The following is a 13,531-nucleotide window of genomic DNA, read 5'->3' on the forward strand; positions in this document are numbered from 1 at the left end:
GTGCGATTTTTTGTTTGCTGCCCTCCGTTTGCCGCCGAATCTCGTTCACTTTACGCCTGTCCAGGGCGCCGAAGTGTCGCGTGTTGTACGCATACGCGGCGCTAATGGCATAGCCGTGTCTGTTCTTGCGTCAGCAACGCTTAATGGAAGAGAATATAGCGACGAAGAGGTTTGAGAAGTCGAACCCCGGCATGTGAAATTCGCTCAAACTTGTTGCTGTTGTTGTTTCCTTACAGACTATGCCGCGTATCCGCGATTGCATTGGAATTGTCCAGCGTTTCTTTAAAAAAAAGCAAGCGCAAATTCATTTGCACCCGAACAAAGTCAGGAATGAAAGCGAGATAGGAGAGCAAGCAATCCACAGATGAAGCAAAACGTCGATCTCCTCCTTCTCCGTTTGGCGTTGATCTTTTCTGCTGTTATCTATTCTACGCTGTGGACATTAAAGTGCGGCAGAATTGGTGCTTAGGAAATCAGGATATGCAGCCGTAGCGATAGAGAGAGGAACGCGTTTTTGCGTCGCTCAGTGCAGAACCAACTCTACGTATATATAGCGTCGACTGCGCGCCTTCGATGGCGTCTAGCGGTGTCGATTACATCGACCGTCTCGCGCTCGGAAAGCCTCCCTTTGTCGGCGAGGACGCAAAGTAAGGAGATTGATATGCGTTCTTCTATTACTGAATTCACGTTCCCAGTCTCGATTTCTTTTTCTTTCTTGCTCTTCCTTTGCGTTACTTCCGCGGTGTGGTCGCACGCTTCAAAGCGAAGCGTGCATTAGAGTCGGAAGTCACTCGGCGTTCGCCACGGGTAGCCAGCGTGTCGAATATCACTTCGGGTCCGCACGGATAGGCGTCATTGCCCTTAATTTTTTTTTTCTCCGCGGTCGCCGCACGGGATAATGTGGGAATAAAATTATGCCTAAGCATGGAGGCCAGTTTTGTGCAGGTGCTGCAATAGCGACTTACGAAACGCATTGTCCACGAGCCACCGCTGATATATTGTCAGGTTGGTTCGTTCTTAGCTTCACATCCGCATGTTTTCGCGGACCGTCTTTAGTCGAGGGCACGTCCAAAGCAGATGACGCACATCCGTTGGAGGTACTCAGGGGCGGATCACTTCGGACACTGGACGTATTCTTCATATGCAACATAATACAATACAATAAACATGGTAGACACTATGTCTACTAAAATGAAGATGGTGGACACCATGCTCATGTGATCTTGTACATGGTGTACAAGTGACGCTATGCACGACCGGCCGATCTTTGCGTCGACGTAGGCAGAGCGGATGTATAGGACCACGGGAGAAGCATGAAAATCGGCGAGCTGCCCCAGGAGGGATTTGCATTTACTTGTCCTGTCGGATTTGGACTTGTCCTATTGCGTATTTAATGTGCGCGGATTGCCTGTATATACAAAGGTAAAAGCTTCCTTTTCGTCTTTTGGGGTTCGTATTCCGCTTCTCATTGAATTTTCTGGGAAAGTCTATAGGCACTACGGATAAGAGAAAATGTATGACGCTATTAATCCACAGGCTCTCTATTAATTATTATTATTATTATTATTATTATTATTATTATTATTATTATTATTATTATTATTATTATTATTATTATTATTATTATTATTATTATTATTATTATTATTATTATCGTCATTCGCATCAACATCCTTATGTATGCCCACCGCTGGACTAAAGCAACTTCGAAAGCCAATTCTGTGCCGTCCTCGAGCACGGTCGAAGCTAGTTCGCATAAAAACACGTAAGCGAGGTGCAGTGGCGTAGCCAGAAATTTCGTTCGTGGGGGGCTCAGCTTGCAGCTCGGCCTCCCCTTATAGAATTAGTCGAGGGATCAATATATATATATATATATAGGGGCGGGGAGGGGCTTATGGGCTGGAGCCCCATAAGCCCCTCCCCCCCCCCCCCCCCCCTGGCTACGCCCCTGGCGAGGTGACACAAAAGCACACTAGGCCAGGCAAAGAAAGGTATTGCGTGTTGTTTGAAATACTGTTTAATGTCCGACACATAAACACAAAGAAAGTCTATGCCAAGGAAAGCAACAGTGAAGAGACTCTATTTGCTTCGTTGAACTGTCCGCTTCCACCGCAGCGCGAACGGCGTGTTCGTATAGCTAGTCGACTACTCTGGGATTTCAACGTAATATAATCAACGTATAGTAATCGTGTATTCTCCCACATGTTTTATAGCCTTATAGATACAACAGGATGTCATTTGACGTTTCCACAGGGCGTTAGTCGCCGTGGTGCGGCACCAGGCAGACAATCTTGCATTGGCCGACCGAGCGGAAGGCGTTGTAGGCGCACAAGATGGCGGGCGCCCACCGGACGCAGACGCGCTGCACGCGGTCGTAGTACCAGAACCGGCGCGGGCTGTCCTGCGACGACCTGGAGCAGGGCCGCAGGAATCGCTCCGTGACCAGTGCCAGGCAGCGCTTGTCCCTGCGCACTGGAAGAATGCGCATGTTTAGGCTCGTTTGTCTTTCTTGAGGTCGACTGGCGTGTGTGAACGTCTTCGACTCGCTCATGCCCTCCGCGAGCGTGCGCGAGCACACCGTGGCTTTCCTCCCCCTCCCCTCCCTTTCGCTATCTTATCTTTCTAGTCCCTCTTTCCCATCCGCCAGAGTAGGGTAGCCAACCGGACGCATTACCGGTTAACATCCCTGCCTTCTCTCTGTACTTCTTCCTACACTTCCTCCTTCGGGTATATGAGGCATGGGGCACTGTAAACTGACTTACATCATTGAGTGGCCTTAAGGACGCAAGTTGGCCTGTAACTCACATCCTTTCATCCGTAAGGGTGTTGGTTATAGACGGTAAAGCACCCTTAAGGCTGCAAATTGGTCTACAGTGGGGAGGCAATTTCGAAAGAGCTTATCGTTGGTAAGCGCAGTTCAACGGTCATCCAATGAAGATGACACTGTGTTTCAAATTTCAACAGAGAATATAGTTCTCGCTTTGCGTGAGACATTGCACGTTATACTTCATGCGTGATACGTTATTGTGATAGGTGACGTGGTTAACCCTCTGCGCATGAGCTACCTTTCCTTTGAGCAGGGGTATAGTAGACATGTCCAGAGATCAATGGTTTATCATGCCGTGATCGTGTGTCGTGCTACACAACGTAGAATCAAAGCAATCGCGCAGTGAAAAAGGAGGATTTTTAGAGTGTCCCGCATAGCCAACGCATGCAGTGGCATCACATAACGATAATGCTGTGGCACCGCATTCTAGCTCTATGGGCCTAGCAGAGTCAAACCAAGCAGCTGATATTCATATAACGTCAAAACACTCCTAATACTTTGTCGTTCTCACTCCTCAGCATAGATGGGATGAATTCATTGCTCACTTTAGCACTGTTTTTGTGCTGTCACTAAGTATAGTGCAAGTAGCAACAGCGAATTCGGATCGAAGCTGTGCGCTCCTTATTGGTTCGGGCTAGTTCGTGCGCAGCCTTATTGTTACGCAATTATGGCAGCCTGCAGCGGCAGATGCGCATTCGTAGTGTGCCTAACTTATCACGAATCACGGGAGCGTATCACGCAAAGCTTAAAATATATCCTACCGCTCGTCAATTATTCCAACGAAGGGGCGTTGTTTGAGAAACTCAGTGTCGCTGCGGTGTATTCTTGAGGACGACGGAAAAAATGCTTTCAAATCCGTGACATGACAAGGACACAGCGGAGCTAACATTCCCGCGAGAAATTTAGAACAGAGCATTTCATGGCTATTTCTCCGGTATTAAACTCAACATTTCCGCACCAAACGAACAAAGAATTCTGAAAATATATATTGCCAATTTAAATAGAGTTATAGTGTTACTTTTTTTGTCTCGTCAAGTCGCGGTCCACTGCCGACATCAGCCCTTGACGCTATAGGTTAACATCGGCCTCTAACGTGAAGCCTTCTAAAGCAAAGCAAGAATTATGTCATTTGTAGGTGCAATGTGCTGTACATCTTTCTTATCTCATAGAACAAGGTTATTTACCCGCCGCGGTTGCTCAGTGGCTATGGTGTTAGGCTGCTGAGCACGAGGTCGCGGGATCGAATCCCGGCCACGGCGGCCGCATTTCGATGGGGGCGAAAACACCCGTGTACTTACATTTAGGTGCACGTTAAAGAAGCCTAGGCGGTCGAAATTTCCGGAGTCCTCCTCTACGGTGTGCCTCATAATCAGATAGTGGTTTTGGCACGTAAAACCCCATAATTAATTAAGAACGAGGTTATTTACATTGGGCAGACGGGGCCCTGCCGTGGTGTATGAATGAGCAAACATTGCAATTCTTTAAAGGGCACGCCTGTTTTGCATTGTTCAGCACTTCGCTCGAAATGTGACTGCGTTTCGACGTTTCAGCAGGGTTCATTTCTTCGCACAAATAAAGACATGAGAATATGGAAGAAACTGCTGATACCTTCTTGGGAAAACAATCCTGGTCTGTGTGTAAGCTGTCAATCGATAGCGTTATTGTATTGCGAAATGTCATATCTTACTGGTGCTTGATACAGTTATGCACCTCGCGCCCACATTTTTTTTTTTACATTTCTTTAATTTCGGCTTTTGTGCCTGCCATCACCTATCACCTGTCTATCAATTCCACGATTCTAAATAAACAAGCTTTAGTAAACATACGCGCTGTTTCGGTTTTCCCCAAGTTTTGGGTTCGGGTAATGTAACGATTCTATATCACTGTTGTTTCTTTTTGCGCGTTGCGCAGGGCGCCCTGGAGGTGCTCCGCTCCCGTTATCATCGCTATCGATCGGCTTGAACGGTGGTTGATAAAATAGGAATATAATGGAGCGAAATGAAATATTGCATTAAGCGGGCCTCGAGTGCATCTTATGTGCCACGAATATGAGCCAACTGCCCCCATTCGAGCCCAGCCTTCTGTCATCGCTTGAGTTGCATAGACAGTTGCATCGCGAAATCACGCTGGCACTTTGCCTTCGTTCGCGTACACTCGCAGGTCTGTACGCAGTCCCGGCGCTTGCGGAAGTGTGCCGGCGAGTCCCGGGCGCAGACCTTCTCTGGCTGCCAGCGCCGACACGAGCCCTGGCCCGGCTGAGGCGAGTCTCTTTCCCGCTGGACGAAGATCCACTCGCCACGATCGTAGTCCGAGCCGTTGAGGCAGCGGAAGTACATGGGCTGACTGCAAGCTGCGAGGGCGGATGAGGGGGGGAGAGGCAATCACGAATAGCCGTTGCAGGTGCAGAAGCAGAACTGAATTTGCCAAAGGACTGGGAAGTTGAATCCTTCTAACCCGGGGCATTTGATACTGAAGTCGACTTAGGCGATCCGTGGAGCGTTCTGCTTAATACTTAACATCCACTCGCCACAATCGTAGTTCAAGCTGTTGAGGCAGCGGAAGTACATGGGCTGGCTGCAAGCTGCGATGGGAAGGGGATGGGAAGAGGCAATCACGAATAGCCGTTGCAGGTGCAGAAGCAGAACTGAATTTGCCAAAGGGCTGCGAAGTTGAATCCTTCTAACGCTGGGTGTTTGATACTGAAGTTAACTTGGCTGATCCGTGGAGCTTTCGGCTTAATACTTAAGAGAGCCAGCGAGCACCACTCTAAGAATGTTCTATATACTAGGAAACCTCGTGCTATTTCTTGTAATATTAGGAATATAGCCAGCAGTCAATGTAGTCAACCGCATGACGCCAAGAGACAATGTAGCAAAGGAGAGCACAGGGGAGGTTATCTGCGATTTTAATTGGAATGTAGAAATGACAAGTTAACGGGCAAGTGACAGTGCATAAAGAACAGCTCGCCGCTGGTGGAAGCCTAACCGATATCCTCCGCATTACGTACCCAACACTTTACCAATTGAGCTATGGTGACGGCTATTCTCCCGTCCACTGTTTTGAATATTTGCGCATGTGCACAAGATGTGTCCCTGGCAGTGTTATCCAGCGCCGCTCATGGCGAGGGCAGCGGCTGTGAAGCCTCTTTTTGACAGCAGGAATAGAGTCAGTCATTTAGGGCAAACATAATATAAATTTAGAGCCTTGTGAGTGTATAGATGGCTGAGAACGGTGTGGCAATGATGGTAAGCGTAATATTTGCTAGTCGTAAGCATTCACAGGGGGGTGAAAGCTTCGTCAAGCTGCCTAAAAGCAGCTTTTTCTCTCACTCCTCATGTTCTGTGTTGCACATGAAAGAAACTTTTACTTCTACGTATAGCGTACCGGGATGACGACGTGACTGCAAGGCCTGGCGTGCAGCCATCTCTGGGGGTCCATCGGTGACGTTCCCTGTAACTTCTCGCTTCTTCAGCAGCAGTGCTGCACGTTATGGCGTTCATGCGAGCGTAAATGTGAACGCAGTTAATGTAAGTGAAAGATCATGACGTCATGCGAATTGCATGTGAGATTCGAGAAGGCAGCGTTTCGATCCACTTGTCGCCTTCCTCAGCTCTAGCGGGCTTTATACGTCTTTATACGTCTTGTACGCCATTATACGTCTCGAGCTGGCTTTATACGTCTTTACACGCCTTATACACGAAGCTTCCGAGATGGATTTTAAGCGGCTCTCAATCACGATAAATAAACAGAGGAATTTGGTCTGGTCGCTTCCTTCTCTTGAAATACGGCGTATGAAAGCATATGTGAATAACGGGACGGAATGTGCCAACCTGGCAGCAGTGTAGTAAATACCTAACTTAAGACAATGTCCGCTCGCTGTAAGCTCGGTTGTCGTTCCAGAAAATTGTATCGTCACGCGTACATTTTTTCAGTTGTTTCCAGTGAGCATTTCTCTCTGGGTTATCGCAGTTATCGAGTTCTTGGTTGGCGTAAGAAGGGCCTACCCTCTATGAGAAATCACTTGAATGTTCTCGCCGATTCTACATCAAAGTAGACTTAATTAATCAGATTAGACGCGCAGTGCGAATGCTATTCCACATTACCGAATGCAGAAGAGCACCATCAATCACTTTACTATATACGTATGGTGATGCTTGTGGGAAAAAGCGGACAGACCGTGAGTTCCGATTCGACTACCAACATTGTGCTCGCCACTGTTGTTGTGATTTCGAGCGCTGCTTATCTTTCTGGGAACACATTCGTCAAATACAAATTCAACCTCCTAACTCACATTTTTTGACAATCTATGATTATTCACAAAGTCACAACAACATGGCAGTACCGTATCACCGTTTCTGTTACGACGATTCCGCCGTTGTTAAAAGAAAGTATTATGGGATATTAAGTGTGGAAACCCCGATCTGAGTACGAGGTATGTCGTTATGGAGGGGACTCGGGATAAATTTTGACCACCTGGAGTCCTTGAGTCCTTCAACGTTCGCCCAGTGTACGGTACACGAACGTTTTTGCATTCAGCTGCCACCAGAATGCAGCCGCTGCAGGGATGGCATTGAACCCGTGACCTCCAGCTCAACAGCGCATGCCATAGCCACTGGGCTACTATAAACGGTCGGTCTTCCGCACGGCGGAAAAATGCAGTAAAGAAAAAATGGATTAACCGTACGAGCAATGCCTTTCGTGGCAAAGTTTGAGTCCGTATTTATACAAATTGGTGCAATAAGGCGAAGGCAGAGTATTTTACGAAACGGTATGTTTTGAGTGGTGGCTGCCTTCAATTCTGTAATACAGGGATTCCCTTTAACTATATCACTTAACAAGTTAACTATTATTTTTTGTTAGTCGTTGCCTTCTTCGCCGCCACGCAAGGTTAAATGACTGTCGCTGCTACGAAGATAAGGCAAATATGTTGATTTTTGTCGCGAATATTCATTTCTTTTTAGCAATCTGTGAGAGCCGTCTCAGAGATAATCGGTATCTGAGATGAAATCTTCCAGGTCAGAATATGGGGATCAGGGAGGCTCGGTTTTCTGCGAGTCGCCATCATGTAAACAAGCAGCGAATGAAGCCACATAATGTATTGGGAAAATGATTTGTTACGTTTAAGTGAAGCGCATAAATAACAAATTAAAACGAAATGAAAACTGGCGAAAAAGATAAATTGCCGTAGGCGGGAGCCATACCCACATCTTCCACATAACGCGTGCGGTGCTTTTACTATTCAGTTTACCCTGGCAATTCACCACGCTGCCGTTCCACTTCCTTGGGTATTTGCGTATCTGTACAAAATTAGTCTTGATGATTGATTGATTGATTGATTGATTGATTGCTTGATTGATTGATTGATTGATTGATTGATTGATTGATTGATTGATTGATTGATTGATTGATTGATTGATTGATTGATTGATTGATTGATTGTGGTTATTATTTGGCACGCCAATGTGACGGGCACATAAATAATACATCATGTGGCATTGCAAGAGATGGACACGGCGCAAATGGAAGGTTGAAGTTCTCCACCGGGAACATAATTATAGCACACGTGTTCATGAAAAGAGAAATAGATAACACAGGGGAAGATACTACTCTGATGAGCTTTCAACATCGCCTTCCACGAGGGAACGGTAACAGATATGGGGGGGGACACTTTCGGAAATGTCGCCTTCGGAATCACTATACAGTTTATGTCAACAGTTAACGCGCCGTGGTTGCTTAGTGCGTTTGGTGTTGCGCTGCTAAGCGCGAGGTCGCGGGATCAAATCCCGGCCACGGCTGCTGCGTTTCTATGGGGGCGCAAAATTCAAAAACCACCCCGTGTACTTAGATTTATGTGCAGCTTAAAGAACCCCAGCTGGTCAAAATTAATCCCTCCCTCTGCGGCGTGCCTTATAATGATATCGCGGCTTTGGCACGTAAGCCCCGTAATTTAATTTATATCAACAGTTCACGCTGCTCACACTGGTGCTTCGGGTGGCTCGCGGCTATGTAGACGATGATGATGACGCAGACGACGCTGAAGACCGTCATGATGCCGCAGATGATGGTGTGCATGTATGATTCGTACATCCTAAAAGTCAACAAGATAAAAAAAACGCATCAGGTGCCTACCTGATATCTCTGTACGTCTTCCAAATCTTATTCTGTCTGCACCGCAGGATAAATGTAAATGTGGAGTTCCCTGTTTGAAGATAAAAAAACACTGTTTATTGCGCGCAATATAATGGATTGTTTGATGCCTTCTAAATAGTGTCCAAACAGCCCCAAGGATCTTCCCGATCGCTCATGCAATTCGAACTCGTCGAACTGTAGAGAGAACTATCCAAAGAAATTCACTATATTACAGCGAAGCCGTTAGCCTCTCGTTGGTCGGCATTTCTCGTGTCGATGTCCGTGGACAAAAGTGTCGGCCGGTCCCGGACGTTGTGCAATACCGGGCCGACCAGTGGCGGAGGTGGAGCAGGCGTCAAGCACTCAGCAAAGCGAAGCGAAAAGTGCATATATTCTTTGAAATCACGCGTACAACATACAGAACAGTATTCATTTCAATAAAGAACCAGCTCAAAACAAGCATCTTAACCATACAAGGCGGACGATAAGGCGCGCCTGATAACAATGCGAAGCATCCCGCATACGTTCCGCGGTAAATATTACTGTTTCGTAAGCTGCCGTGTAGTGACGTCACAGGCCTTTCGATACAAAAAGACCAGCCTAGCAGCTGATTTACTTGTTGTTGCAGCGCTGCTATGGGTAGGCAACGCATAGAGCAGTGTGAATACGAGAAGTCGCAAAGGGAAAAAGAAACGGCTATACGACAAGCGACGGCGTGCTGTCAAAATTACCATTACCGCCATTATTTTAAAAGAATAAAACATTGCGTACCCCCCTCAGCAGTTCCAGTGGCGGTTTTCCAGTTTCGCTGGACATCCACTTTCACAGGGCGGTGGCGGTGAGTCAATTATTATATTCAGTTGTGTTTCTATAGAACTACTAATAAAGGCTACAAGAACTAATTCGAAGCGTAATATAGCTTCAGTAACAACTTGTGTGATAGAAAAAAAACAAAACAGAAAAATAAAATGTAGAAACGGCTGTGAGCTGCGCCTTTGCTTGCCCATGATGACACAACGCCGCAGGAAGCCACGTGCTGGAGTTTTGATTTTATAACAATCGTTTTCGAACTCCGCACCGCTCAGTCGTAGCGTTGCGAGTGCGACGGTTTTGCATTTGAATTTCAAAACAGTGGTGGCTATTGTTCGAGACAACGCGTGAACTGCAAAACATTTTTACACCCGCCGTGGTTGCTCAGTGGCTATGGTGTTGGGCTGCTGAGCACGAGGTCGCGGGATCGAATCCCGGCCACGGCGGCCCCATTTCGATGGGGGCGAAATGCGAAAACACCCGTGTGCTTAGATTTAGGTGCACGTTAAAGAACCCCAGGTGGTCGAAATTTCCGGAGTCCTCCACTACGGCGTGCCTCATAATCAGAAAGTGGTTTTGGCACGTAAAACCCCAAATATTAATTAAATTAAAACATTTTTACGGCTGCCGGTTTGACCGATGATTAACGCTGGTGCCTTTAGGGCTATAATATTTTGTTGTACACGACGGCGAGCTCAAAGCACATATGGGAGAACAGAAACAGTATTTAAAGAATGTGTATTAAATTTAGAGCGCCTGGTGTGCATCGAAATACCCGATACGATAGTTTCACGGCGACAGATGATTCACTTCATGCACTTTCCGTGGGATCTCTCACCGCAATCATCTTGTTTGCTCATCACGAAAAGCCGCCAAGAAGGAAATAATCATCTGTCCCCGTCAATGACTCACAAACCAAGCACGTTTTATGCACCAGTAAGGGTGTTAAAATGTTTCGTTTGGGAAGGCTCGTGCATCTCTGAGGCAATGATTTTGGCGTACCACGGTCGTCACCGCTTGCCGTTATAAAATCGGAACGTCTTGTTCGCGATCACGAATGGCTCTCTAAAGGCACGTTCACACTAGCGCGAATAACGCTCGCGGCAAGCCGCAGGTGGCGGAAAGTGTGCCGCGAGTACAGGCGAGCGGCAATATTTTCCTCTCGTGCCGAACGAATGGGTCTCGAAATTATTGCGTGCAGCATACCGCTCGCCGCAGATCGGGTAGGCCAATCAGGAGCGTTATTTCTTACACGTGGGCAAACGCGGCAACGAACTATTACTCTCGCTCACCATCGCTTAAACAAAGCCGCGACGATTTCAGCCGAGAGCGCATATATCACTTGCTTGCACGCGGCGGTGTTCAAGACGCCCGTGAGCGTGGCCATGCTGGCGCGTGTAGCCGCAAGGCGCTTTCCGCGCGCGATTTTCCCGCCAGTGTGGACGTATACCTGGAAGCAGAGTGTTCCGCTGCACAAAATCTTCAGCGTCACATGTGTGACTGGCGGGTGAGTGAACTTCAAAAGCAGTCTACGGAATTTGCACACCGAGGCAACGAAAGATACGTGCGTAACCGGTAGCAGGAAACGGCCGAGAAGCCATTGGTGACGCTTCCCGACGTCATGTATGGACTCCGCCTATTCTCACGAAGACACCATACTTATGTGGTGGCGACGTCCGGGTCTCAGGGAACTCGTCCGTATAAGGCGCAGAAATTGCCTCTCACGCAATGATGCTCGACATTTTTTCATGACACTGTGTCATTTTTCTGCCGTGACGTCTTCCTTATCCTTTCACAAAGGGCAATAAATGACCAGGCTCCATCGTAAATTTCGGTTATACACTGAATGTTGTAGGACGGCGTCTAGAGTGCGCTATACCGAAATGATTTTTTTAATTGGTTCGTTATTTCAGGAGATAGGGGAAATCGAAATGTCGCGTTGCCGTGCTGTCAGGACGTGACAGGTGCAATCTAGGCGTCAGGCATGGCGACCAAACGAAGGCGCGGTCGCGGTGCCGTGACGGTATACCTTCGGAAGTGGTTTATTCTGAGCGCTAGCCCGATGCTTTCACCGACGTGTCACTCTTAGCGGCTGTAGCGTTGCGTTGGTGAGGAGACCTAAATATGGTACATAGAAATATATACGAAATATAGGGTGTTTAAACGTGAAGAAAATTGACGTAGATTTAAAACAAAGAACACTAACTTAAATTCCTGATCGGTGTAAACATGTTTACTGGGAATTACGCCACTGTGGAAATTATATTGGAGAATCTCACGCAGGACGCAATATCGACAGAGTGCAGGGATCGTTGTAGCTTATTTGTGGTTGAAATAGAAATTCACTATATTAACCGCGCATACCTTGCAATTAGAGCAGCTAATAATCAGTCAAACATGATTTGAGTAAAGCTTTCCAGTATATTGATGGTACACATAACATTTTTGATGGTTTGACAGCATTTCATTAACTTCAATGTTATACACTTCACTGTCATTGGAGGCACACCCACAAACGCGAATGACTAGTGTGTGTGTGTGTGTGTGTGCATGTGTGTGTGTGTGCGTGTGTGCGTGTGTACGTGTGCGTGTGTGCGTGTGTGCGTGTGTGCGTGTGTGCGTGTGTGCGTGTGTGTGTGTGTGTGTGCGTGCGCGTGCGTGCGTGCGTCCGTGCGCGAAATGAAGAACCACTTACTCAGGCTCACGGTGACCCAGACGTTCGTTGGTCGACTCGTGAAAAACTGCCAAAAATGATAAAAATATGGCGCCCGCAAGCATCCCAGTGTTAGAGAAGAAAACGCTACTAAATGCACAAACAGTATTTGTTTCGTGCAAAGAGTAACACGAGCAAATGAGATGTTCAAGCAAATTTATCGGAACGTAGTCAACAACAAACGGGGTCTGTATTCAAGAAACTTCTGCGTAACATCTCCTCAATGGTCAGCGTATTTTTATGCATTCCCGCTTTCTGCTGGCGTCGTGTTGCTCATAAAAATTTCACTCCCATGTAACTCCTGACTCTTCTCGTTCTTTAGATGGAGAGTGTTACATAGTATGCATATGACGGACGTATTAGGCTGCGTTTGAAAGTGACATTAGGCTAACTCATAAGCAGTTCAAATATCGGGGTTGAAAGGACGAAACAACTTTGAACCAAGTGAAAGCTCTTCAATGAGGACGCACCGACTGCTTGAGAGTGGCATAATTTGGGCAACATTCACAAGTGACACGATGTCAAGAAGAGACAGAATTTTCTCCTATGGGTGGCCCGTTACGATTATACCTGTGCATAATTTTTAGGAACAGCTTTAAGGTAACTCACTGGACAGGTGTGTCTTGGTGGCCATGGCGTCTTCACTTCTTCGTCCTTTTTACTTTGTCCTTGTCTCCACGTGGTTCCTCTCGTGGGTAACTGCTATGAGGTAGGCAATCAACATCAATGACGGTTACTCTCTCTGGGCAATTCTACAAAAAGCATATTTTTAGAAAAAATTTTATTGAACAACGCATTATAGTCAGATTAGAACAAATACAAAAAAAGGATGAGTGCACATAGTTGCTACTTAGATTTTTTAAAGATATTGAGCACACAGGAGACAAGAATATTAACAAGAGGCGAATTTTCGAGCGTAGTATGGAAAAACGAAAACGAAACTCGAGAGCAAAGCAAGAGGGAATTTTCGATAAGTGAACATTATAGTCTTTTTATGTTACGGATAAAAGTACATGGTCATACAAGCGTTCCTACGGCTGAAGCACAACAAA

At 46.7% G+C, this 13,531-nt stretch overlaps 1 protein-coding gene across 1 annotated transcript; it reads right to left on the reverse strand.

The window, feature by feature from the left end:
• Positions 1-2,033: 2,033 nt before the first annotated feature.
• Positions 2,034-13,137, reverse strand: LOC142587237 (uncharacterized). The gene is made up of 6 exons (XM_075698108.1): positions 13,089-13,137; positions 12,462-12,507; positions 8,806-8,915; positions 6,212-6,307; positions 4,980-5,177; positions 2,034-2,472 (listed from the first exon to the last, which is right to left on the reverse strand). Exons 1-6 carry the CDS (start codon positions 13,111-13,113, stop codon positions 2,258-2,260), a joined length of 690 nt encoding a protein of 229 aa, XP_075554223.1. The 5' UTR covers positions 13,114-13,137; the 3' UTR covers positions 2,034-2,257.
• Positions 13,138-13,531: the final 394 nt, after the last annotated feature.

This window comes from Dermacentor variabilis, chromosome 7 (assembly GCF_050947875.1).
Source record: "Dermacentor variabilis isolate Ectoservices chromosome 7, ASM5094787v1, whole genome shotgun sequence".
NCBI classification, from domain to species: Eukaryota; Metazoa; Arthropoda; class Arachnida; order Ixodida; family Ixodidae; genus Dermacentor; species Dermacentor variabilis.